The sequence below is a fragment of the Grampus griseus genome, assembly GCF_964374135.1.
Source record: "Grampus griseus genome assembly, chromosome: 3".
In the NCBI taxonomy this organism is placed as follows: Eukaryota; Metazoa; Chordata; class Mammalia; order Artiodactyla; family Delphinidae; genus Grampus; species Grampus griseus.
Genome location: NC_139019.1, coordinates 88,702,051 through 88,727,020, shown reverse-complemented (window position 1 = coordinate 88,727,020; position 24,970 = coordinate 88,702,051). Strand labels below are relative to the sequence as shown.

General features: G+C 36.6%; 1 protein-coding gene across 1 annotated transcript in view; it reads left to right on the top strand.

Moving 5' to 3' along the window:
* Window positions 1–19,442, top strand: part of PJA2 (praja ring finger ubiquitin ligase 2) — a 78,814-nt gene extending 59,372 nt beyond the window's left edge. Inside the window, exons 7-10 of the mRNA XM_082650262.1 lie at window positions 710–821; window positions 13,068–13,182; window positions 13,556–13,677; window positions 16,260–19,442. Coding sequence (XP_082506388.1) covers window positions 710–821; window positions 13,068–13,182; window positions 13,556–13,677; window positions 16,260–16,385 — 475 coding nt within the window. The 3' untranslated portion in view covers window positions 16,386–19,442. The remainder of the gene's footprint in view (window positions 1–709; window positions 822–13,067; window positions 13,183–13,555; window positions 13,678–16,259) is intronic.
* The last annotated feature ends 5,528 nt before the right edge of the window (window positions 19,443–24,970 follow it).

Below are 24,970 nucleotides of genomic sequence, written 5' to 3'. Positions count from 1 at the left end.
TTTCTAAGACTAGAGAAAAAGGAGGGATCCATGTATATGTAGGCATGGAGGAAGCAGATAAGGACCAGATTAAGACATAATATTTTTCTTCAAGGGGCTTACAACCCTTCAGAAAAAAATAATACTAATAAAAATGAGCAGTTAGGAGCTAAATCTTTTCAAACTGAATAATAAGGGAAGAGCCCTAGTTTTTAGAAGAATAGAAGAGAGATTAGTGAGATAAACTTGAGAAAATAAAATTTTCTTAAGCCCGAAGTAATTAAGCAGTACAAGGTAAGAGAAGAAAAAGAGGCTTTGACCAATGAAAGAATTAAAATAAATGCAGTATTCTTAACATGTTCTCACCTAAATTTAGATTGGAAACTAAAATAAAGGGGAAAGATATGGTAAAGAATTAGGAGGGAAAAAGTACTACCTTTATCCCAGCCATAAACAGTTCCCAGAGCTAGAACTAGAAACAGAGAATTTTCTTACAAACTTTGTGCAGTGAGTGTGGCAGCCTATTGGGGCTGGGAATGGTATCTTACCTCCATATGCTTAGCATTTAACTCTTCTGTTGGGTTCTTCCTGCCCCTCACCACATGAGATTTATATTAAAATATTTTAAGGTTTTCTGCTTGTAGCATCTTTATTGGCTTGTCAGTATGCTAATATAATTATGTCTTCACTATAAAGGTTTCCCAAATCACGGTTGTACTTTTTTTTCCAGCCTGTTTGACGGCTTTGCAGATGGACTAGGAGTTGCTGAAGCTATTTCTTACGTGGACCCTCAGTTCCTCACTTACATGGCACTAGAAGAACGCTTAGCCCAGGCTATGGAGGTATTTTAGTGCTTATTTTAGTGCGCTGGTACCCATATATAGGTTGGTGGGATGCCAAGTGATAACAATGAAAGGTTTCTTTAACTGCTTTTAAGAAAAGGTGAATAATTTTCTTACCAATTTAATAACAATTACTGAATAGTGATTCAGTATGTGTATAGAAATTGTACTTGACATCCTGCCAATTTGCCTAAAATTACAATATTTTCCAGTTTTTACTACAGAATGTAAAGTGTTTGTTTTGCTTGCATTTAGAAAATGTTCTTCCTCTATAGAATTACTGTATACAGGTCTGTGAATCTGAATATTTTATACACACACACACAGGTATATTTGTTAACTGCAATTAAAGATCTCTAAAGATATGTTACAAATCACTTCCCTTTTTTGGTTCTTAAGGCTTCTAAGTCTATCTAGCTGCTTAATGTAGTTAGAAAAGTTATTCCCTTTCATCCCCACACACATACACAGGTTAAAAATGTGGCACATTTGGTGCCTGTTTGTCTTGCCTTCTTTGCTTTATTTGACCAAAACACAACAACTTGTTCATAATTGTATTTGCCTATGGTCAAAAGCCCAAGCATTTTCATGTTTGGGAACTTCCACTGCACTAGTGGATTTTGTTGTAAGAAGTCTTTCTTTAAATCACTATTTCCACAGTGATTTCCAAAGTAGATGAACAGTAATAACGTGAATGAGTCAAAAGTGAGAGACTAAAAATGAAAGAGGGAACTTTCAGGAACACTATAATACCATTTTATCTTGAAATGTAATGAGATTAGAAAGCCCAGTCCTGGTGGCGCAGTGGTTGAGAGTCCGTCTGCCGATGCAGGGAACGTGGGTTTGCGCCCCGGTCCGGGAAGATCCCACATGCCGTGGAGCGGCTGGACCTGTGAGCCATGGCTGCTGAACCTGCGCATCCGGAGCCTGTGCTCCACAACGGGAGAGGCCACAACAGTGAGAGGCCTGCGTACCGCAAAAAAAAAAAAAAAAAGCCCAGTTTAGATTTATAAATTAGGTATTAGGTAGATAGAGAGATCCAGACCTATTTATCTACACGCACATATGCATGCACAGGTACACACACAAGTTAGCTCTGCATTGGTATCACTTTTTTAAGTGTGTGTAATCTTCCATGGAGATCATTGCTGTCAGTTATGCATTATAGTGTATGTTTTTCTCAAAGTGACCATAGCAGAAATACTGTGTATCATGGTGATCATTTTGAAATGTATAGAAATATCAAATCACTATGTAGTGTAACGAACTAATACAGTGTGCTAGGTCAATTATACTTCAAAAACAAACTCAGGAAAAGAATCAGATTTGTGGTTACTAGAGGCGGGGGGTTGGGGGGAGGGGGAATTGGATGAAGGTGGTCAAAAGGCATAAACTTTCAGTTATAAGATAAATAAGTACTAGGGATGTAATGTGCAACATGATAAATATAATTAACACTGCTGTATTTTATATATGAAAGTTGTTGAGAGAGTAAATCCTAAGAGTTCTCATCACAAGGAAATAACTTTTTTTCTATTTCTTTAATTTTGCATCTATATTGAGATGATGGGTGCTCACTAAACTTATTGGGATAATCATTTCATGGTGTATGTAAGTCACATCATTATGCTATATATGTTAAACTTACATGGTGCTGTATGTCAATTATATCTCAGTAAAACTGGGAGAAGAAAAGGAAAAATACTATGTACTAGAAGAAAAGTCAGAATATCATGAGACAGGATAATACACTTAGGACTTTTCCCAGATTATATAACTTGCCTTGCCAAATTCTGACACATGGGAAACAGTGGCACAGCATGATAACCTGCATCAGGAATAGAATATATAAAGATTAAGGATCACTAACTTTCTTGAGTTAAAGGCATTTTAAGGGACCACATGGAATATACACCAATATTAGAGTCTGGTTTCACAGTCGTTAAATGATTTGTTTCCATTATTATGCTAGTGGTTTATGATTCCTACAATATGGAGATGTCTTTATAAAGAAGTTTTGAAAATTAAAAGTTTTATTGTTTATTACTAATGGGAACTGTGACATTTGATTGGCATCTTGAAAGAAGAGCGAGAGAGACTGGTCATGAGAGGTCATGCTAGGTGAAGGCATTAGCAGAGTGGACAAAGACAAGAGGAAGGAAAGAATGTAGTATGTCCAGGGAACATAGAGTCTCCACATTGTTGCCTCCTGCTCTCAGGAACCCAGTGGCACTGCCGCTTTCAGTTGTTCTTACCCACCTATCCTTCTGTTTCAGATTAATAGCATTAAATGTCTCCCCTTCTCCGCAGCATAACATATTCTTCAGATTTAGTGCTCAGCTTTATTTTATTTGAATTTGATTGAGACTTGCTTCTCTTCTAGAGAATCAATACAGTTCCTTCTTCCTATCACTCTCTAGAAATCTTTATTTTTCTAGCATGCACTTACTTATTCATTTTGAAAAATGAAACTGAAATAATTTATAATTTAGGATTTTTCCTTTTAAATTTAATACTAACATTCTTTAAATAAAGCAAAAACAAGTAATAAGACAAACTGAGTGCTTTGATTTGTTTTTTTTCTCAGCAGCCCTATCTCTTTCTGTCAGTGGTTGTTTTCATTTCTGTTATTTTTCCAGTACTAGGCTGTTCTTTCTTTTCAGGTAGTAGATACTGGTGAATATATTGGCAATAAACATTTGCCTCATATCTCTGTCTCAGATATGAGGGCAAAATATTTAAGATATTTAACTGTTTGAAAAAATGATTTTAAAGCTTTTTACTCACTCCCAAAGAAATCTTGGGGAAAAAAAAGTATTCCTTTGCACATCTTTACGTTGACATCTAAAATTTTTTGGCATAAATCTTAAGTAATATTATTTACCCTATTATATCACTTTTGCAATAAAAATATGTTCAGGAATTTAAATGTAAAAAAAAATGGTTTAGATTGAGTATAAAATGTTTGTTGTGTCTATTGATCAAAAACGAACTGTTATAAAATTTGATAAATAATTACTTAAACATAAAGTAAAATTTTACTAGATATGTATCTCTTAATGAGATAGAAGCTTTTTTCCCTTCCTAATTACTTTGTGAGTGAATTTTATTCCTAGAATGAGGCATAATTCAGCATCAACTTTATTTCTGTTTTTTATCTTATGAATGTAGATTGAAAATCCTTATTCAAATAAGTAAATTGGTAGGGATGGAAGGAGTTTATCATAGCATTGTCACTGAATTCTTCTCAGATATTTACCAAAATCACAAAAACTTGGCAAGTTGTTTAGATCCTCCTATTTTTTTTGAAAGTAGAAAATTGGAAGCCATCTACAAAGATTTCTTATCAGTCATTGTAGTTCAGTTTGACCCCGGTATTTCAGATTGCCCCTTTGAAGGGGGAAGAAGTATGCTTTTATTTATAAAGTGGAAAAACGGTGAGTATAAAAAGGAATGTGGGAACAGGATCAGAAGCAAAGCCCTTTTCCTCCTGCACTGTCTCTTCAGCATCCTCTATGAACAAAGCTTAACATCATGACAACTGTCAGAAGGGAATATATTTAAATGGCCCAAATCCATTTTCACAGAGCTTACAAAAACAGTGAATTTAGATCTGAGAAGCAATAATTGATTATTGGAACAGTCCATATTTTTGACTACTTGGATTCTGTATACACATTTCTACACACATTTCAACTGCCGTCCAACGACAGTACAGCTATATTTCTACCCAACAAGATACAGCTATTCTAACAAAAGAAGAAGTTTCACCTTTTCCCCAGAATGAACAGATGAACAGTCCCAAGAGTCATTGTATTCATCGCTGGCTATATTAATTACTTCATAAATTGTCAGTCATACTGAATATTCTCTTATATAAAGATTAAATTGTAAAGTTGACTGCTACATAAAATAAAAATGGGAAGATCGGGAAAAAAGAAAATGGTTAGTAGATACAGATAAATATATACATATAACAAGCAAATAGAAAATATGCAAAGCTACTAGTCCTTGTTTCTGTATTTGGTCACAGGCTGTAATTCATAGCTATAGTGTCTTTCTTCCTTATTTTCTCTGTCATCAGCAAGAATCTCACCTGGTTGGGATTCTTTACTTGGTGGTGTGACCCAAACCTACATTTCTCAAGAGTCTGTGTCCTCAATCATCCTGCCTTTTTTGGCTGCTGTAGTTTTCTGGTAACTTTATACTATTGGGCATAGAAGTACTAAGAGATGTATACTCTATACTTGAAATTATCACAGGATTTTAAAGTAGAGAAAGGCTGGTTTGTGGAGGGTAAGCTACTCCTACTGGTACAAGGAGGCTCAGAGTGACATGGGGATTCAAAATAGTCAGTTTCATCTGAGTTCAACCAGATGTCCCCATTCTAAGTCTCAGAATCCTGTTTTTTAACGAATCAGTGATATAATTTTTGAGAAACTTGACTGAGAATTAATTTAATTTAAAATGTATGTTTGATTTTCAAAAGTAAGAGATTTTTTTCGGGGCTATCATGGACATGCTCTGGTTCTCATACCGTGCTTCACTTTGAGAGTTAATGGGCCCAAGTCTGTCACTTTCTCTTTGTAAATGTGCAGGAGCGCTCAGAAGGATCCATCCCACGTCACAGTTTTTATAGTCATCATTATTGCCATTAGGTCAGGTGCAGCAGCCACCTGGGTTCCCAAGACATGTGCTTTAGTTGGCACTTCACTGTGTTCAACCACAGTGATAGTTTAATTTTGATTCCACTGAAGACCATGGATTGATAGCACCCCTCTTCAGTTGGTAAAGAGCTCAGCAGTGAGCTCAAGCCCAAAAGCTCAACCAAACCAATCCCATTCTTACTTCATGGAATCATGCCTGATACCAGTTCTTTATCAGTCTGAGCTCAGTCACAGGGAGAAAACAATTAATTTGAATGGGGTAAGTTTAGTATAAAGAATTACTAACTATAGTTAGGCTACTAGGAAGTAAAGTGAATTCTAAAGAATATAGGAATAGTAGATTTAAGGAATAGCCTTAGGGCTGAGATGAAGCACTCCACCTCCCCACCCCCCAGGGCTGAAAGCTAGGCTGCGTTGAAGAGGACACAACCATGGCTCTTAGAGAAGTGTTTATGCTATTATGCTGGCAGAACTTGCTGGAAATCTGCCCTCTGGATCTTGCCAAAAATCTACCTTTGGAGTGCTAAAGAAACTATTCACAGGGAAGAGACTAACTGGAAGCGCTCCTGCTACAAAACCACCCAAGATGGGTGCCAGGGGAAGCTGCTGGCCACCTTATACTGCAGCTGTCAGGCACTGGGGAAACTGCATGTGCTTCCGGATCCAAGTGCTGGAGAAACCTTTCATCACGCTGGAGGAGCCTGGCGCAGAAGCCGTCTGTGCTCCAGAAGCCCACAACAGGGAAGCCTCACACACTGCGCACTAGAACTAAACAGCCCATTCCTCCTGTGATGTCTCTCCAGCACCCTCTCCTGCACAGCCTAAGATCATGGTAGCTGACAAAGGAAAAATATTTAAAGGGCCCAGATCTATTTTCACAGGACGGAGATGAGAGGTGAATTTGTCAGAGGCAATACTTCTATTACTGGCACACTGTTTTTCTTTTTGCAATATCTATCTGCAAATCCAGAGTCAAATTTGGTGTTCAATGTTATTAACTATGTTTATTAACTTTTATTACCGTGAATTTTTTTTGCTCGCTCTTTTTTTAGTCCTGACTTTGCTTTGGCCTTGGCCCTATCCTTTTTTGTAAGTCATCTCAAATCCTTTTTGGAAAGACAGTTGCTAAAATATCTTGGCTAGATCTTGAGGAGTATACAAAAGATTATGTTTGCCATCCAAGAGAACGCAATGTTAACCATCAGGCAGAAAGAATCCTATTCCTACCTAGGAAGCCTAGTTTGTTTATTTTTTATTGTGGTAACAGGCACATAATGTAAAATTTACTATTCTAACTACTTTTAAGTATATGGTTAAATGGCATTGTACATAAACAACCACATTCCCTCCTTTCCTCATCCTGTGGCAACCATCATTCTACTGTTTATCTTATGAATTTTACTACTTTAGGTACCTCATATCAGGTATACAATATTTATCCTAATGTAACTGGCCTATTTCACTTAGCATAATGCCTTCAGTGTTCATCCTTGTTTTAGCATGTGTCAGAATTCCCTTCTTTTTCAAGGTTGAATTCTACTCCATTGCATGTGTATACCACATTTTTCCAGCTTTATTGAGATGTATTTGACATGTAACATTGTGTAAGTTTAAGGTGTACAGTGTGTTGATTTGATACACATATATTGTGAAATTATCACAGTAGGATTGTTAACCTCCATCACCTCACATAACTACCATTTCTTTCTTGTGGTGAGAACATTTAAGATTTACTCTCTTACCAACTTTCAAGTATATAGTACAATTTGTTATCTATAATCACTTTGCTACCTTGGATCCCCAGAACTTACTCATAACTGGAAGTTTGTACCCTTTGACCAGTAACTGCCCATTTCCCCCAACTCCCAGTCTCTGGCAACCACCATTCTACTCTCTGTTTCTATGAGTTCACCTTTTTTAGATTCCACATATAAGTTATATTATACAGTATTTGTGTTTCTCTCTCTGACTTATTTCACTTAGCATAATGCCCTCAAGTTTCATCCATGTTGTCACAAATGGCATGATTTCCTTTTTTCTCGTGGCTAAATAATATTCCATTTTATAGATAGATATATAGATAGATCTATGCACACACACACACACCACACCACACCACACCTTCTTTATCCATTCATTCATAAGTGGATGCTTAGGTTGTTTCTATATCTTAGCTATTGTGAATAATACTACAGTGAAGATCCTGATTTTATTTCCTTTAGATAACTATCAAGAAGTGGGGTTGTTGGATCATATGGTAGTTCTATTTTTAATTTTGTGGGGGGGAACTTTCTGCTGTTTTCCATAGTGGCTGCATCAGTTAACATTCCCACCAACAGTGCATGAGGGTTCCCTTATATCCCCAGCTTTACCAACACTTTGATTTCTTGTCTTTTTCATGATAGCCATTCTAACAGGTGTGAGGTGGTATCTCATTGTGGTTTTGATTTGCATTTTCCTGATGATTAGTGATATTGAGCATCTGTTAGTGTACCTGTTGGCCTTTTGTATGTCTTCCTTGGAAAAATGTCTATTCAGTTCCTCTGCTCATTTTTTTATTGTTTGTTTTTTAGCTCTTTAGTTCCTTACGTGTTTTGAATATTGATCCCTTATCAGATACATGATTTGTAAATATTTTGTCCCACTTTGTAGCTAGGCTTTTCATTTTGTTGATTGGTTTTTTCCAATGCAGAAGCTTTTGAGTTTAATGTAGTCCACTTATTTATTTTTGCTTTTGTTGCTTATGCTTTAGTTGTCACATCCAGAAAATCATTGCCAAAACCAATGTCAAGGAACTTTTTCTCAGTATTTTCTTCTAGGAGTTTTATAGTTTCAGGCCTTATGTGTAAGTTTTTATTCCATTTCAAGTTAATTTTTGTCAGTGGTGTAAGGTAGGGGTTCAGCTTTATGCATGTGATTATCCAGTTTTCCCAGTACCATTTACTGAAGAGATTATCCTTTCCCCATTGAGTATTCCTGGCTCCCTTATCAGTTGTTCGTATTTGCCAGGGTTTATTTCTGGTCTCTCGATTCCATTATTTGGTCTATATGTCTGTTTTTATGCCAGTACCATACTGTTTTAATTACTATAGTTTTGTATACAGTTTGAAATCAGGAAATGTGATGGCTTCAGCTTTGGCTATTCAGGATAAGGATCTTTTGTGGTTCTGTACAGATTTTAAGATTTTTTTCTATTTCCATGAAAAATGCCATTGGAATTTTGATAGGGATTGCATTAAACCTGTATATTGCTTTAGGTAGTATGGACATTTTAACATATATTTTAATTCTTCCAATCCATGAACATGGGATGTCTTTGCATTATTCATGTCTTCTTTCAGCAAAGTGGTATAGTTTTCAGTGTATAGATCTTTCACCTCTTTGCTTGAGCTTATTCCTAAGTATTTTATTAAATTTTTTATGCTGTCATGAATGGGATTTTTTAAAATTTCTTTTTCAGATATTTTATTATTAATGTATAGAAACACAAGTGATTCCTATATGTTGATTTTGTATCCTGCAACTTTACTGAATTTGTTGATTAGTTCTAACTTTGTGTGTGTGTGTGTGGAGTCTAGGAATTTCTGTATATATAAGATCTTATCTGCAAACAAAGACACTTTTACTTCTTCCTTTCCAATTTGATGCCTTTTATTTATTTTTCTTGCCTGATTACTTTGGCTAGGATTTCTGTACTATGTTTAATAGGAGTGGTGAGAGTGGGCACCCTTGTCTTGTTCTTGATTTTAGGGGGAAAACTTTCCACCTTTCACTGTTGATTATGATGTTAGCTGTGGGCTTTGTGTGCCTTTATTATGTTGAGGTATGTTCCTTCTATACCCATCTGTGAAAAGTTTTTATCATGAAAGGTTGCTGTGTTTTGTCAAATGAGTGTTTTCCTTTTCTTTTTCTTTTTTTTTTTTGCATCTATTGGGATGATCATATGCATTTTATCTTTTCATTTTATAAATGTGCTGTATCATATTTATTGATTCATATGTGTTGATCCATCCTTGCATCCCAGGGATAAATATCACTTGATCATGGTGTGTGATCCGTTTATGTGCTGTTGAATATGGTCTGTTACTATTTTGTTGAGGATTTTTGCATCTATGTTCATCAGGATTATTGGGCTGTAACTTTCTTTTCTTGTACAGGCATACCTCGGAGATATTGCGGGTTTGGCTCCAGACCACCGCAGTAAAGTGAATATCACAATAAAGCAAGTCAACAAATTTTTTCATTTCCCAGTGCATATAAAAAGTTATGTTTACACTATACTTACTCTATTAAGTAGGCAATAGCATTATGTCTAGAAAAACAATGTATATACCTTAATTTTTAAATACTTCATTGCTAAAAACGCTAACTGTCATGCAAGGTTGCCACAAACCTTGAATTTGTAAATAACACAATATCTGTGAAGCGCAATGAAGCAGAACTCAATGAAGTAAGGTATGCCTCTTGTGTCATAAACTGGCTTTGCTATCAGAGTAATGCTGGACTCATAAAATGAGTTTGGGAGTGTTCCTCCTCCTCTTGAAAGAGTTTGAGAAGGATTGGCATTAATTCTTTAAATGTTTGGTAGAATTTCCCAGGGAAACCATCTGCTCCTGGGCTTTTCTGTTGGGGGAGATTTTTGATTACTGATTCATTCTCCCTGCTTGTATTGGTCTGTTCAGTATTTCTGTTTCTTTACGATTCATTCTTGGTAGGTTTTATGTTTCTCTTCTAATATATCCAATTTGTTGGTGTACAGTTATTCATGATAGTCTCCTCTGATACTTGTATTTCTGTGTTATCAGTTGTAATGTCTCCTCTTTCATTTATTATTTTATTTGGGTCTTTTGTCTTTTTTCTTAGTCTAACTAAAGGCTTGTCAATGTTACTTTTTCAAAAAAAAACAGGTGTTAGTTGGTATTTTCTATTTTTCTGGTCTCTACACTTTCTGCTCTGATCTTTGTTACTTCCTTCCTCCTGATAACTTTCAGCTTAGTTTCTTTTTCAGATATTTTGAAAAAAATTTTCAAACTATTTTCTACTTCCTTGAGGTGTAAAGTTAGGTTGTTTGGTATATTTCCTTTTTCTTAATGTAGGCATTTTTTTGCTATAAACTTCCCTCTTAGAACTGCTTTTGTTTTGTCCTGTAAGTTTTGGTATATTGTGTTTCCATTATTGTTTGTTTCAAGATATCTTCTGATTTCTTCTTTGCCTCATTGGTTGTTCAGGAGTGTGTTGTTTAATTTCCACATTTTTGTGAATTTTCCAGTTTTCTTCCTATTGTTGATTTTTCATTTCTTGCCATTTTGGACAGAAAAGATAATTGGTGTGATTTCAGTCTTCTCAAATTTGCCAAGACTTGTTTTGTGACATATATGATCTAACCTGGATAATGTTTCATGTGCATTCAAGAAGAATGTGTCTTCCGCTGCTGTTTTGTGGAATGTTCTGTATATGTCTGTTAGGTCCATTTTACCTAAAGTATAGTTCAAGTCCAATATTTCCTTTTTGTTTTCTGTCCGGATAATATCTCCATTATTGAAAGTGAAATATTGGACTCCCCTAATATCATATTGTTGTCTAATCTCACTTCAGATCTGTTTTTATTTGCTTAATATATTTAGTTGCTCTTTTTTTTTGGGTACATATTCATTTATGATTGTTGTATTCTCTTGATGAGTTGATTCTGTATCATTGTATAATAATCTTCTTTGCCTCTTGTTACCATTTTTGGCTCAAAGTCTCTTTTGTCTGATATAAGTATAGCTGCCCCTGCTCTCTTTGGTTTCCACTTGAATGGAGTGTCTTTTTCCATCCCTTCACTTTGAGCCTATGTGTTTCTTAAAGCTGAAGTGAGTCTCTTACAGGCAGCATGTAGTTGGGTCTTGTTTTTTTTTCCATTCGCCACTGTATGCCTTTTGATTGGAGAATTTAGTCCATTTATATTAGAGTAACTATTGATAGATAAGAACTTACTAATGCCTTCTTATGTTGTCTGGCTGTTTTGTAGTTCCCTTGTTACTTTCTCCTTCTCTTATTGTCTCCTTTTGTGACTTGGTGATTTTTTTACCTTTTGTGAATCTAATGTAGACTTTTGCTTTGTGGTTACCATGAGGTTTACATAAAACATCTTAACAGCCTACTTTATGCTGGTAACTTCAATTGCCTACAAAAACTTTACCCTTTTATTTCCCCACTCTTACGTTTTTGATGTCACAGTTTACCTTTTCTTATATTGAGTATTCATTAATAAGTTATTGTAGTATAATTATTTTTAATACTCTTGTCCTTTAACATTTATTCTTAGTGAAGTGGTTAATATATTACCATATTACGATATCAGAATATTCTGAATTTCACTATATATTGAATATTTATCTTTACCAACCACATTTTGTTCATCCATTCATCTGTGGATACTTGGTGTGTTTCTACCTTTTAGATCCTGTGATTATAGGTCCTATCTGCAGTTCTAACCTAATTGTAGCCATAAGGGCTAATCAAGCCACAAAAAGATGAGGGTGACTTGTACTAGATGGTCATATGATTTGCTGTTCTTTCCATTCCTGTGAGTGACTTTTTCCAGACATTTGAACTCCTAAATAAAGTTCACAACCCAGATAACCTAGGAATACAGGCATACCTCAGAGATATTCCAGGTTCAGTTCAAGAGCACTACAATAAAGTGAGTCACACAAATTTTTGGTTTCTCAGTGCATATAAAAGTTATGTTTACACTATACTGTAGTCAATTAAGTGTGCAATAGCAGTATGTCCCAAAAAAATGTACATACCTGAATTAAAAAACACTTTATTGCTAAAAAATGCTAACCATCATCTTAGCCTTCAGTGAGTCATAGTAGTAACATCAAAGATCACTGATCACAGATCACCATAACAATTATAATAATATTGAAAAAGTTTTAAATATTGTGAGAATTACCAGAATGTGACACAGAGACATGAAGTGAGAAATGCTGTTGGAAAAAGTGGCACTGATAGATTTGTTTGAGCCAGGATTGCCAGAAACCTTCAATTTGTAAAAACATGCAGTACCTGCAAAGTGCAATAAAATGAGTTGTGCCAGTACTAGTGAACCAGTAATGTGGGTGTGCTGACTCTATACCAGTAGTAGATACAGCCGTTCAGAAATGCATTATTTGCTTCCCTGCCTTGAACATCTTGTAACCTTGGCCACATTTTATATTTCATGAGTTGAACCTTTTCAAAGTATTTATTTTCTTTCATGTTATTGATCTCATATATAAGCTCATAAGTTGGAAGAGGTAACCACTCTTGAAAATATAAGTATGATGGACAAGTAAATGGTTATTGAGACAAGATAGATTTTTGTTGTACTTGTGAAAAGTAGGGATTTTTTTTTCCTGTGTTTTTTGATTTTTTGGTTTGGTGATGGTTCCTTTTGGAAGGAGGCAAAAAGGGCAGGGACTGAAGCAAAAGAAACCAGTAGGAAGAGGATAATGGTGGATATAATTTTGGAAGATACCTTTAAAAATAGTTTTTCATTACTGTTTTAAAAAGTGTTTCCTAACAAAGAAATGCGACTTTTCATTTTCAGACTGCCCTGGCACATTTAGAGTCTCTTGCAGTGGATGTTGAGGTGGCCAATCCACCAGCCAGTAAGGAGAGCATTGATGGTCTTCCAGAGACCCTTGTTCTTGAAGATCACACTGGTAAGGGCAAAGTTGATCTCTAATGTTGAACGACACTTTGCATATTCAAGTATATTACCAATACACCTAGAAGATAAAATAGTGACTGTCAGAAACTTTCATTAGATTTTGTATGAAACCTAATTCAGACAAACTTTTACCTAGTGGAATTTTTTAATTTATCAAGTGATAGGCTGGGACAACTTTTCTACAAAAGCAATGTTTATTAAATTCCAAATTGTCATGTATTAAGCTGAAACACTTTTGCCAATTAATTCACCGAAGTCTGGTTCTTTTGTCTTTCATAGGTGTTGTCTATGAGTTAATATGTTGGTTTTCAATTTTATTAAAATTGAACTTCATGGGATTGATAAATCAAATTATTTGTTTTCAGCTATTGGTCAGGAGCAATGCTGTCCAATCTGTTGCAGTGAGTATATTAAGGATGATATAGCAACAGAGTTACCCTGTCATCATTTCTTTCACAAACCTTGTGTCTCAATTTGGCTGCAGAAGGTGAGTTGCAGATTTACTTTTTTAAAGTTAATAGTTTCTCCTACAAGTTAATGATGATAGTAGTGTCTTTTAAGCCTATTTTATTTAGCTACATACTCGTAGTAATTTTTAATTCAGTGTTTAAAATTGGTTACCTTTTAATGATTACAGATTAACGATATATCAGACTATTTTACCTTACTAACATTGTCTAAAAACAATATAGGCAAATGATTTTAGGATAAAGCTAATTAGATCTTTGATTATATCCCTGAAATTTGATGTTTTCAAAAATATCTTAAGCAAAGAAGCCTTTAGGACTACTCAGAGTACTATAACAGTGTACAGATATTCTGCTAATATGAGATGGTATCTTTAAAAATGTATATGAGGAAAAGCAACAAGATCCTACCATATAGCACAGGGAACTATATTTAATATCCTGGGATAAACTGTAATGGCAAAGAATATGAAAAAGAATATATATATGTATAACTGAATCACTTTGCTATATAGCAAAAATTAACACAACATTGGAAATCAACTGTACTACAAGAAAATAATTTTAAAAATTAAAATGTATATGATAAATATTTAATAACCTACCAAGTAGCTCCTATTCAAATTTTTATATACTGTTTTTCAATGTTTACCCAATAATTTTTAAGTATATTTGACTTAAGAAAAAAAAGGTTTTACTTACATCTTCACAGTGAATTCTATTCTTGCATAAAGGATATTTACATGTAGTTCAGTAGAAATTCCCAAATCACATTCCCAGCTTAATTACTTACGGATATGGCTCCCTTTCTTCTCTATAAGCACTCCCTTCCTTCTCTCTTCTCTTATTTCCTACCCTCTCCTTTCTCCCTTCTTTTCTTTCCTTTCTCTTTCTTTGCTGTTGCTCCCCCTCTACTGCTACTTCATCTTTGTCAAAACTCTAGTTGGTATCTAAAATCCAGTGCAGAAATGTTCATGATTCCTTTATAAAATCTAAAGTTTCGGGCTTCCCTGGTGGCGCAGTGGTTGAGAGTCCGCCTGCCGATATAGGGGACGTGGGTTCGTGCCCCGGTCCGGGAGGATCCCACATGCCGCGGAGTGGCTGGGCCCGTGAGCCATGGCCGCTGAGCCTGTGCGTCCGGAGCCTGTGCTCCGCAATGGGAGAGGCCACAACAGTGAGAGGCCCGCGTACCACAAAAAAAATAATAAATAAATAAATAAATAAAATAAAAAATCTAAAGTTTCTGTCTAGGCTTTCCAGGCCTTCTGTGATCTAGTCTATCTCATCAGATTTACTCCTCTGTACATTTACTCATGTTTGCTTAGCCTGGTGTGGTCTTCCCCTTACTGTAAGAATAGATGATCTAGGTAGGTCCGCTTAAATTCGACCTTTTCTATCCTTAATATCCTCTTTTTTAAACTCTCACAATAGTATCAGAGCCTTAAGAAGGATCTGGTGTTGTCTGTGCCTGCTCTGTGTCAGGTATTGCTGGATGATTGATGTGTGTTTTCCCATTTAATCCTAACAGTAACTCTGGGACATATTGGTATCCTTATTCTCATTTTCCAATCATTGTTATTCATCCAAGGTTACACAGCTAGTGTGTGGTTGATTGAGACTATACTCATACTCTTGACTCTAAAATGTTGCTCTTTTGGCCCCATCTGTATGGCAAGTGCACAATAAATGTTTGCTGAATTAAATTCTTGAATTGTAAATATTATGTATGTTGTACATCTTGAATTGTCATTGATTTTGCTTTAACCCAAGGTAATAATCTCTATAGTCTGTCTCCTGTCAGGAAGCAGCTTATTGTGAAGCCTTTCCTCTAGGGAGAAGGTTTCCAGGTTCTGAATCTTTGTCACCTTCAATAACCTGATTTCTTCAACCTTTTTTCTATCAGGGAGATCTCTGGGAAAAAGACAAGATTTGTGAGGGGATAACATATCGCCAGATGACACATCTCTATAACCTTCCATTGGTCCTAAAATAATGTACTCCCAGTCTAACTGCTTTCCCTGTTCCACCTTCCCTCATTGATTTGTTTTATCATTTAGAAGGCACCTAACTCTCCATATCTTTTTGAAAACGAAGTATATGGCTTATAAAGGAGGTCTGCGGTCCATCTGCTTTGACATATCTGTGCTACACTAAAGTAAGGCTTTAGTATATATGAGGAAGGTCCTAGGGGGATAATTTGGTGTAATAAATATGTGAATTAATTAGGTCTCTGGTTTCTCTAATATATGCATTCAGTGCAGGTGAAGACATGCCCTGTGACTCCTTGCTCACCCCTGTAGCACCAGTGCCAAGTGGAGCATGTAGTAGACTCTTAATTAATACTCACTACATGAAAGATGAGTGACCTAAAAGATGCAAACATGATTAGGAGACACTGTTTACCCTCAGAGAAATTGAGTCTGATAGGGATGAAGAGGAAATAGCATCAAAATTTTGCCTCTCTGTACTGTGTGGATTTGAAGTTTATTTGGTTTTGTTTTTAAGTTATTTGACTTGTTTTGAGGATAATGATACTGCTCTGATACTTTGTAGCAGTTAAGATCTTTCCATTGGCTGTGAACTTGTTTTTTTCTCCCCCTAGTCAGGGACGTGCCCTGTGTGCCGCCGTCATTTCCCACCTGCTGTGATGGAAACACCTGCAGCTGCTTCCTCTGAGCCTGATCATGATGCCCCACCTGCAAATGACAGTACTGCAGAAGCCCCCTAAGCCTGAACACTTGAATGAGATCGGTCTATCCAAGTAAATCTGCAGATCCTTCTAAAATATGATGTGCAAATAATTATATATAAATATATTTAAAATGCTATATATAGTCTATGCCATAGTTTAGAAAGAGAATATTAACCTTTCTAAACTAAATTTAGGTTTGCAGAAAGTACTAAACATTTTCAAGCTGAATGTTGAAGTAGTGCGTTCATTTTCTTTAGTTTAATATGTTATTAATTGTAATGTCAAGCTTATTGATTAACTTGATCCAGAAGAAATAATCATCTGTGTGGCACACATTATTGGTTTTGTCTGAAGTACTGCCACTAAGTGATTATAATTAAGTTTTCCTATTTGCATCAAATGTGAGGATTGTGATCACAACAGTAGTAAAATTTGGTTTTGTTGGAAATAAAAAAGAATTCTAAAGCATGCTTTTTCATTGGTCCCTTTGGTTTTGCTTCATCAAAACCTCTTGGTTCATAATACTGAGTGGTTTTATAAGAAGATAACTTACTCTTTCATCTTTGTTTAAAATTAGGACTTTTTAGAATGCCAAACAAAACTTCTGGCTAGAGCATCACAAAATTTTAAAATCTTAGATGTAATCTCCTTGAAATGGTTAGGTAGTAAAATAAGTTATTATATTTGAAATGGTGGATGTGCTTAAAGTAAGGTTAGTAAAGCATATAAACAATCTCATGTGCTCAGTGCTTGGTACAGTGAGATGAATTAGATGGCCTTATGAAGTCCTTTCTATTTGGTTAAAATTATACTTGAAGGTCCAGAACACTCATGGCACATTTGTGTAATAAACACTGGATATAGTTAAAGGTAATTTTGGCTCTGAAATATTTTGGAAAGTCTGAAAACAAGCATAAAGTGTTTTAAAACACTCATTCTGTTGTATCCCGAAGGAAAATCTGAATCCTTAAAAAACTAGAAGAATTAATTGTGCTGTCTTGTATAAAGCATAAAACTGATGGGGTCCAGGACAGATTTGGCCATACCTTTTTACAACATATCTAAACCTTACTATGTTATAATTTATTATTTTAAAATATTGTTGAACAAGGATTATTCATACTACATTATCAGCCTTTGTTTCTTTACACTAATTTATTTTGGGAAAATTATGCACCTGGAACTAAAATAAAAACAAGTAGTTTCAAATTAAGCCATGGGTGAAAAAGGAATAGATTGTATGATTGCCTAGTGATTGTATGAACAGAACTGAACAGGTTCCGTTCTTAATTTCCTTTCTCTAAAAGAGAAAAGAAGATGCTGACCTCACATTTATCCTCTGAAAGAGATCTGTTCACAAGCTTTTACAAAAGTGAGGAAATCAGCTTTCCTTACTTTACTTTTTTTTTAATGGGAAATTTGACCCACAGGGTCATCTTTGTAATCATGTAACCAAACTAAGAGTGCACAGCTTTCTGTTTAGGTGATCACACCCAGTAGGCAAGTATGTATCAACATGGACATAATATTTAATTTACGGATGTGATTAGGTATCAACACCAGAGAATGATGGGTGTTAGAATGCCACATTTGACCAAGTAAAATAGTAAAACACATAGTGAGTGTACATCTATCCAAGTAGTACAATGATGATTTAGTTTAGACACATAAAAAGAATGTTTATATGGCTTCCCAAATGCAAAATTACATTTTATTTGTGTAATTTCTCTGCATATTTATATTCCACCTCTTTTCTTCATTCTTAAAAATAAATGAATTTTCACTGTTGGCACATTTGAGGCTTAAATATAAGGAACATAACACTTGCATTCTAATTTTTGCATATATTGTAAATGTGTCTGGTACTTACAGCAAAATACTGTGTATCGTTTTATGGGTAAAACAAAACTGAACATTGCATGCATGTAATGTGGTGACTTTGTAATTTAGGGGTTCTTTGGGGCTTCTGTGACTTTGGAAATGCTTACATTCAAGCCTTAATGTTGCATTAGGTAGCATGTTTTCCTTCTGATGTATATAGTCACTGTTGTATAAACTAATCATTGCTTGTTTTCTACTCTGTGATCTTTCCATACCGTATTTCATTGATGATCAATTAGTGTCAAGGAGTCAAATCAAATTAAAATTAATTCTCATGTGTATATTGTGGAAATTTGTGGCTAGTGTGATTTTTATTGTTGTTGTTTGTTTCCTTTAAATAATTATGATCAGTTGTGACACTTAGTGGTTAAACTGACATTGTTACAGATTTCTCTGTAATAAGCCACACACATTATATTTAGGCAGTGTAAAGGGACCTTGGTTTTCTCTTCCTAGATAGCAGCTGTCCCAAAGAAAATATTTCTTCTTTGGCTGTTAAGATTTAACTATTATCTGCCAGTTGTTAAGAGGTTTTGGTTCCAAATTCAACCAGCAGTGTTGAGAGCTGAACTTAAGATAGCTGTTGTACTTTTTGCTTTCCATCTGTTTCTGCCCTTCATTCTTGGCTCCCTACTATCTGTAAACAGCTGCTATGAAGGAGAAAAGTTGAATAAGAATTGGCTTAAAAATTCTTTTAAAAAGAAAATTGAGGTTTTAGAATTTTCATTGTAACAAGCTGATAGAAGCTGAGGCTGACAAGTTAGGACACCTAAATATTGTTTGATCACGTCTTGGCTCCTTTTGAAAAAGTAAAGAATATATGAAGGTAAATTAGAAATATAAATATTAATAAAAGTACTGTTTCTCTTATTTCTCTATTATATGTTAAGTGACTTGACCTAATAATTTTATTTTTTTAAACGTCGTCTTCTTTCTTGTAATTTGAATGCTGATATTTAAAGGTAGATCTATGTGGTTTTCTTTCGTGTTTCTTAATTGTTTATCTCTAAGCTAACTAACTCTTATCTGTGATCTGCATTTATATATAAACTGTTAAATATATGTGAACTGTTAAAATGGAATGCAAGTTTTTCAAAAGCCCAGGTCTAAACGTAATGATTGGTTTATTGTTCTACAACCCCAATCCATCATTTTTCGTGTAAATCATAAACAATAAACAGGATATACTCAGTGGTCATTTCTAATATTTAATTGTGTAGCCTTATCACTTCTATAATGTAACCCCCTGGAGGATTTAGTGTTTATAGCAAAGTACACAGCTACTAAGGAAGTCTGGAATAGGCTCCTGAGTGCGTGATTTTATACTCCTTTAACTGTGATCTAAGAAGGAAAACCCTAAAAGAGACCTCAGCTGTACAGAAGTGGTTGATGGACTTCCAGAGTTGGAGCCCACTCAGCACCCCTACAAGGGTTGGATTTCGTTAGAAAAGTATCACCCAAATATTCCTATAAATAGCACATATGTGAAGCTAGGCAGAAAAGTCCTGTCTCTTCTGTGTGACCACCTCTTCCTGTCTTCCCTCAGGCTTCACACTTTTCTCAGATCTTGCATGATATCTATTCTAGACCAGCCTGGCATTGGCTATTCCCATCCCTCACTTAAAATGTGTTGCTCAGAACTAAACACAGTTCCTCTGACTAGAGCAAGGTCCAGAAGCATTATTGCCAACATCAAAGTGACTCTCATATGACTGTCATGACTCGTATATGTTGATAGTGTTATCATTACCATCATTATTAGGCAAGCGTATCACGTTGTTGTCTCTTGCTAAACTTCAAGGTATTGCTGGTAAGCCAAGTCTGTTCCTAATAATTACTTACACAATTTCTTCTTAACCTAATTGGACTACATTCATCCTTACTAAATTTAACTTGTAAAGGTCCATATGAATTCTGATTCTTCTCTCATCCTGCATCAGTCCCAATTTTGATGAAGTATGCCTTTGGTGTTTAGTGGCTTTGTCCAAGTTACTGATAAATACTGAATAGAACAGGATGAAATACAGACCCTCTTTAGAATGCCACTGTAGACTGCCCTCTAGATGACTTTGATCCACCAGTCAGTACTCTGGGTACAGTTGTTGAAGCAACTACCAGTCACTTAAGTGCTTTTGTTTCTTCATCGTTCCTAAAAGGACACCGTAAGAAATTTTGTCCTGTTTGGTCGACAAGCACTATGGAAGTAGCCTAATCTGCTAGTATATTAAATCAAGAAAACAAATGAAGTTAGCTGGAAATGCTTCACTCTTAGTGAAACCATGCAACCTCCTTTTCTAACTGCTCACATGGCATCTGTTCATCTTCTCTAGAATTTGATAAGTGATCAATGTCAACCTCATTTTTCTAATTTTTGGAATCTTCCTTTTTTCCTCTCAAAAATTAATGATATTTGAAGTAACATGACCTTGACAAGTCACTTAATCACTCTGCTTCTGTTTTCTCTATAAAGACTAAATTAAAGGTTCAGTACTCCTGTTTGTGCATGGGTAAAGGTCTGAAAAAAATGTTCTTTGTTGATGTGCAAAGTCATGGGGAATAAAAAAGCATCTTAATCACCTCTCAGGAGCGGAAAGAATTTGACATGGAAACTTCATTAAATCAAAAGAAATAAAATGTAATTAATGTCAGTTTTACTAAAAGGCTACATGCCTGAATGTGGCAGTTTATTCCATTTTGTATTCTTAGTTTATAATCAATATGCAGTTTTTTAGTAAATATTAAGAGAGGGGAGGTCTTTATCTTATTTTTTTTGGAAAGATAATACCTCTTAGCCATTCACTGTCAGTAAGAGAAATTATGCAAGCCACCATTATTTCTTTTCCTTTGATTATAAAGCAGCAATTCTTAATAAGATTCACTGAGAAAAATGCATTTTTACATTATAAGAATAGTTCCCATTTATGAAGTGCTAAATATTAGACATTGTGTTAGGCTTTTTGTTTTAGCTAATCTTCATAATGAATCTGCAGCGTAGTTTATATTGCCCCAACTTTTACAAATGAAAAAATTGAGTCCTGGTTCTTAAACAAGAGCCTGAGGGTTCTGTGTAGTTCATGCCACCTTCCTGGGTAGGAACAACCTGTATGATCAACGTTAATATTTACTAAGTTGTTTGAAATGTAGTCTGAGTTTTAAAAATGGGAAAAGTAGGGGGTCTTTAAAATTCTGAAAAATATTTTGTTAGTTTTTCCTTTTTGTATTATTTTGCTAAATTGTTATAGAGAGATATTTTTGCCTTAAGTAATATACTGCTGACCAAAGTTATAATGTCCTACTTAGTGAAGTTTCTTAGTCACCATTAAGATCTGATGAGAACTTCCTACCTTGGCCGTACTATTTGGGATCCTTAAATTATTCTGTGGAAACTCTCTCTGGCCTGAGAGGTGTGTGGCATCCTCTTGTCTCTTCAACCAATGAGACCTTACTAATGCAGATATCTGTCTATAAGCAACTAGCCCTACCCTTTCCAAAAGTCTCTGGATTTCTTCCTTCAGAAGCCATGGACATTTGCCCTCACAGTTGCAATCACTCAGAGTGGAGAACTTACCCCCAGACTGCTTCATCATTAGAAACAAACATTTGACACAGGGTTTCCTTTTGATTTCAGTCCTTAAATGGTATTTTAAATTCTTTCCAGGCATTTAAGCTATGCCCTAGTTCTCTTGTCTATTCTATTTCCATTTTCTTGTTAAAAGACCTCAAGTGTTGCAAATATTATAAGGGGCTTCACTATGTACCACCATTGTGATCGGCCTTTGGCCTCCACAAACAATTCCTCCTCCTGACCTGGAGCAAGGATCCTTCAACCCTGGTATTGCAGTACCCTAGATTTGGTGCCACTAAAGAATGTCAGAGTTTTTATTTTAGTTTAAATTCACATTTAAGGCAGATGAGGATAGGAATTGGGGAGCTTACAAAATCAACCTTGTCTGGAAAGCAAGCTCTAGCCTAGATTGGATGATGATGACTCACAAGTGAACCGGGGTTATAGCCCAATCTAAATGAGTAAAGAACACCTGAAGGAAGATGCTTAAATTTTTTAATAAAAATTAGTTATCTTATAAAATAATAAACATATCAGGCTGGCGTCCTCCCTGAATCTGTGGACACAACACTTTCATCAAAGCCAACAAATTAACTCCGTGTGCTGAGCTGCTATCTGTTTAACAAATGTTTATCAAGTGCCTAATCTAGCACAACTGTTAACAAGATCATCAAACTCCCTGGCCTCCTGGAGTGTTCCCTGTATTGAGGAGACTCTATTACACGTTTCTTCCCAAAGCAGCTGGATTCACTGTATGGGAAGGAGTTCATCTTGGCCTGGAGGGTGCCTGTGATTATCCAAACAAGAAACAACCAAAGCAGGGAGAAAGACTAACACGTGCCGAGCCCCCCCAAGGTGACTAGCTACCGGCAGCTACCCTCATTCCCCAATGATCTATAGCTGTGTTACTGTATTTATAGGTTGAAGATCTCTTAGGAGGTTATATGCCCTATGGCCCCCAGCAGGTCATGATATCTCACAACCAGAGAATTTGGAAACATATATTTTTTTTCCAGAGATGGGGCTGGCCATAATGGAGAGAAGCAAAACTTAAAAGTGTTTCACCTTATTTGTGTTGTATTATTACCTTTGCTTCCTACTCCCTGTGCTCTAAGGCATTTACACGTAAGCATCCAGTGAGTTTTTCCCCAGAAAATGGAACATAACGCAGGCAATTCTGAGACATTGCTTTCCTGCTGGCTTTTGTAACCATGCTGGAAAACCAGGGCTAACATACCCTGAAAACTGTCTTACTAAGGGCTGGACAAGGAGTAAGCGCCACTGTCAAATTTGCTACACTGTGATTACCATAGAAACTGAATGAACTGGGCAGCAAGGGCACTAAACGCTATGCAGATGCACAGTCGTGTTAGGACAGCCCCTGCCTGACTCAGCAGCAGCACCGTGGTACACAGAGGTGCCACACCTACGCATGCCAAGGCTCACTCAGGGAGGGCAGAAATGCTGCACAATCCTTTGGGTTCTTGTCTCCTCGCCACCCCCACTGCTGTATAACGCATTTTTCTCCCCCAGATCAGGTCCTGGAGAAGCCCCTAGAGCTTATTTAATCCTTTTGTAGGTGACACTTTATAAAGAGGAAGCAGAGTAGAAGGCTGCATTAGATGGTGCCTGCCACGGCCACCCTACTTGAAGCATCCCTTCTCATTGTCCAGAGCTGCCGACCCTGCTTGTAAGCTAACACATTTCATAGATTCTAGCTGAATCTATGGGACCCCTGGATCAGAGACAAAGGGTTTTATTTCTCATGGTACAGTGGGCAGCATGAGCTACATAATCGCCTAAACAGTTCCCGTTGCCCCCATGTCCCTACGGACAATGCAGATCTTGGCCCAGGTGGACGCTGGACACACAGTGAGTCTGTAGCACAGATGAGAAAACTCGAGCTTAGGAAACCCTAGTCTTATAAAGGGACTGCTGGTAAGCCTGCCTAACCTTGCCCTGGAGAAAGACATTATATGTTATCTTGGTCAGGAAACAAATCTGTCCTCCGACCTGGGGGGATGAGGGAGGGATAATATATATCTGTTTTCTAGGATTTTTCTATACAGACTCCAGTACAGAGCAAAGCTGTCAATGCCTCTTGCTCAGAAGACATGAGAAACACAAGAAACCCATGAATTGTCTCCCAACGCCTGTAGACCCTGCTTAAAGGGATGGGATACTGCAGGTCAAGAAATCCCACTCACCCCAGCCACAGCTGATTTGACTGGTGGGGGCATCAGACTCAAGGCCCATCCATTCAGAGGTTGGCCAGTGGCCAGGGGCTAAAGGTTACGCAGGCCAGCAGGTCCTCTCACTAAATTTGCCTATTTTGGTTGGGAAAAAGGCAATTCCCAGTAGGAAATGGGAGATGAATTCAGCAAAAGGGTTGTACGAGGAGGGATTAAAGTTGTGAGTAGCTACGATCATGCTGAAGCGATGAGGCAGCAGAAAGTAAGAGCAACTAGAAACTACAAGTGCGAGAAGATATGCGAGAGTGGATTGGGAAGGAAGGCAACTGCAGTGGAGGGCAGGAAGCGGAGCCTCGTTACTGTGGACACTAGAACGGAGAAGCAGTCATAGCTCCTTACTTTTCATCCCCATCTGCTCCCCACACCAAAATGGGCATCCGTGGGCTTCCCTGGTGGTGCAGTGGTTGAGAGTCCGCCTGCCGATGCAGGGGACACGGGTTCGTGCCCCGGTCCTGGAAGTTCCCACATGCCACGGAGCGGCTGGGCCCGTGAGCCATGGCCACTAGGCCTGCGTGTCCAGAGCCTGTGCTCCGCGGGGGGAGAGGTCACAGCAGTGAGAGGCCCGCGTACCGCAAAAAAAAAAAAAGGGCATCCATTACAGTAACACATACACAAGCCATTACTGCAGAGAATTTGAGTGAGTCTTTAGCTGAAAAAGAACTCAGGTTATAAGGAACAGAAGAGGTGCAGAAAGATGTCGTAGGACAGTAAATTAGCTAACATTTATTGAGTGCATACTATATGCCAGGAACGTTTGTAGGCAGTTTTACATGCATTATCTTAGTTAATCCTAACAAAAATTTTTAGATGTAGACTTCTAATCTCCAAAGGGCATCGAAAGGTTGAGTAGCTGCCCACGGTCACACAGCTAGTAAGTAGGGGAGTCAGGATTCCAATCCAGTGCTCTTCACTGCTTTGTTCTG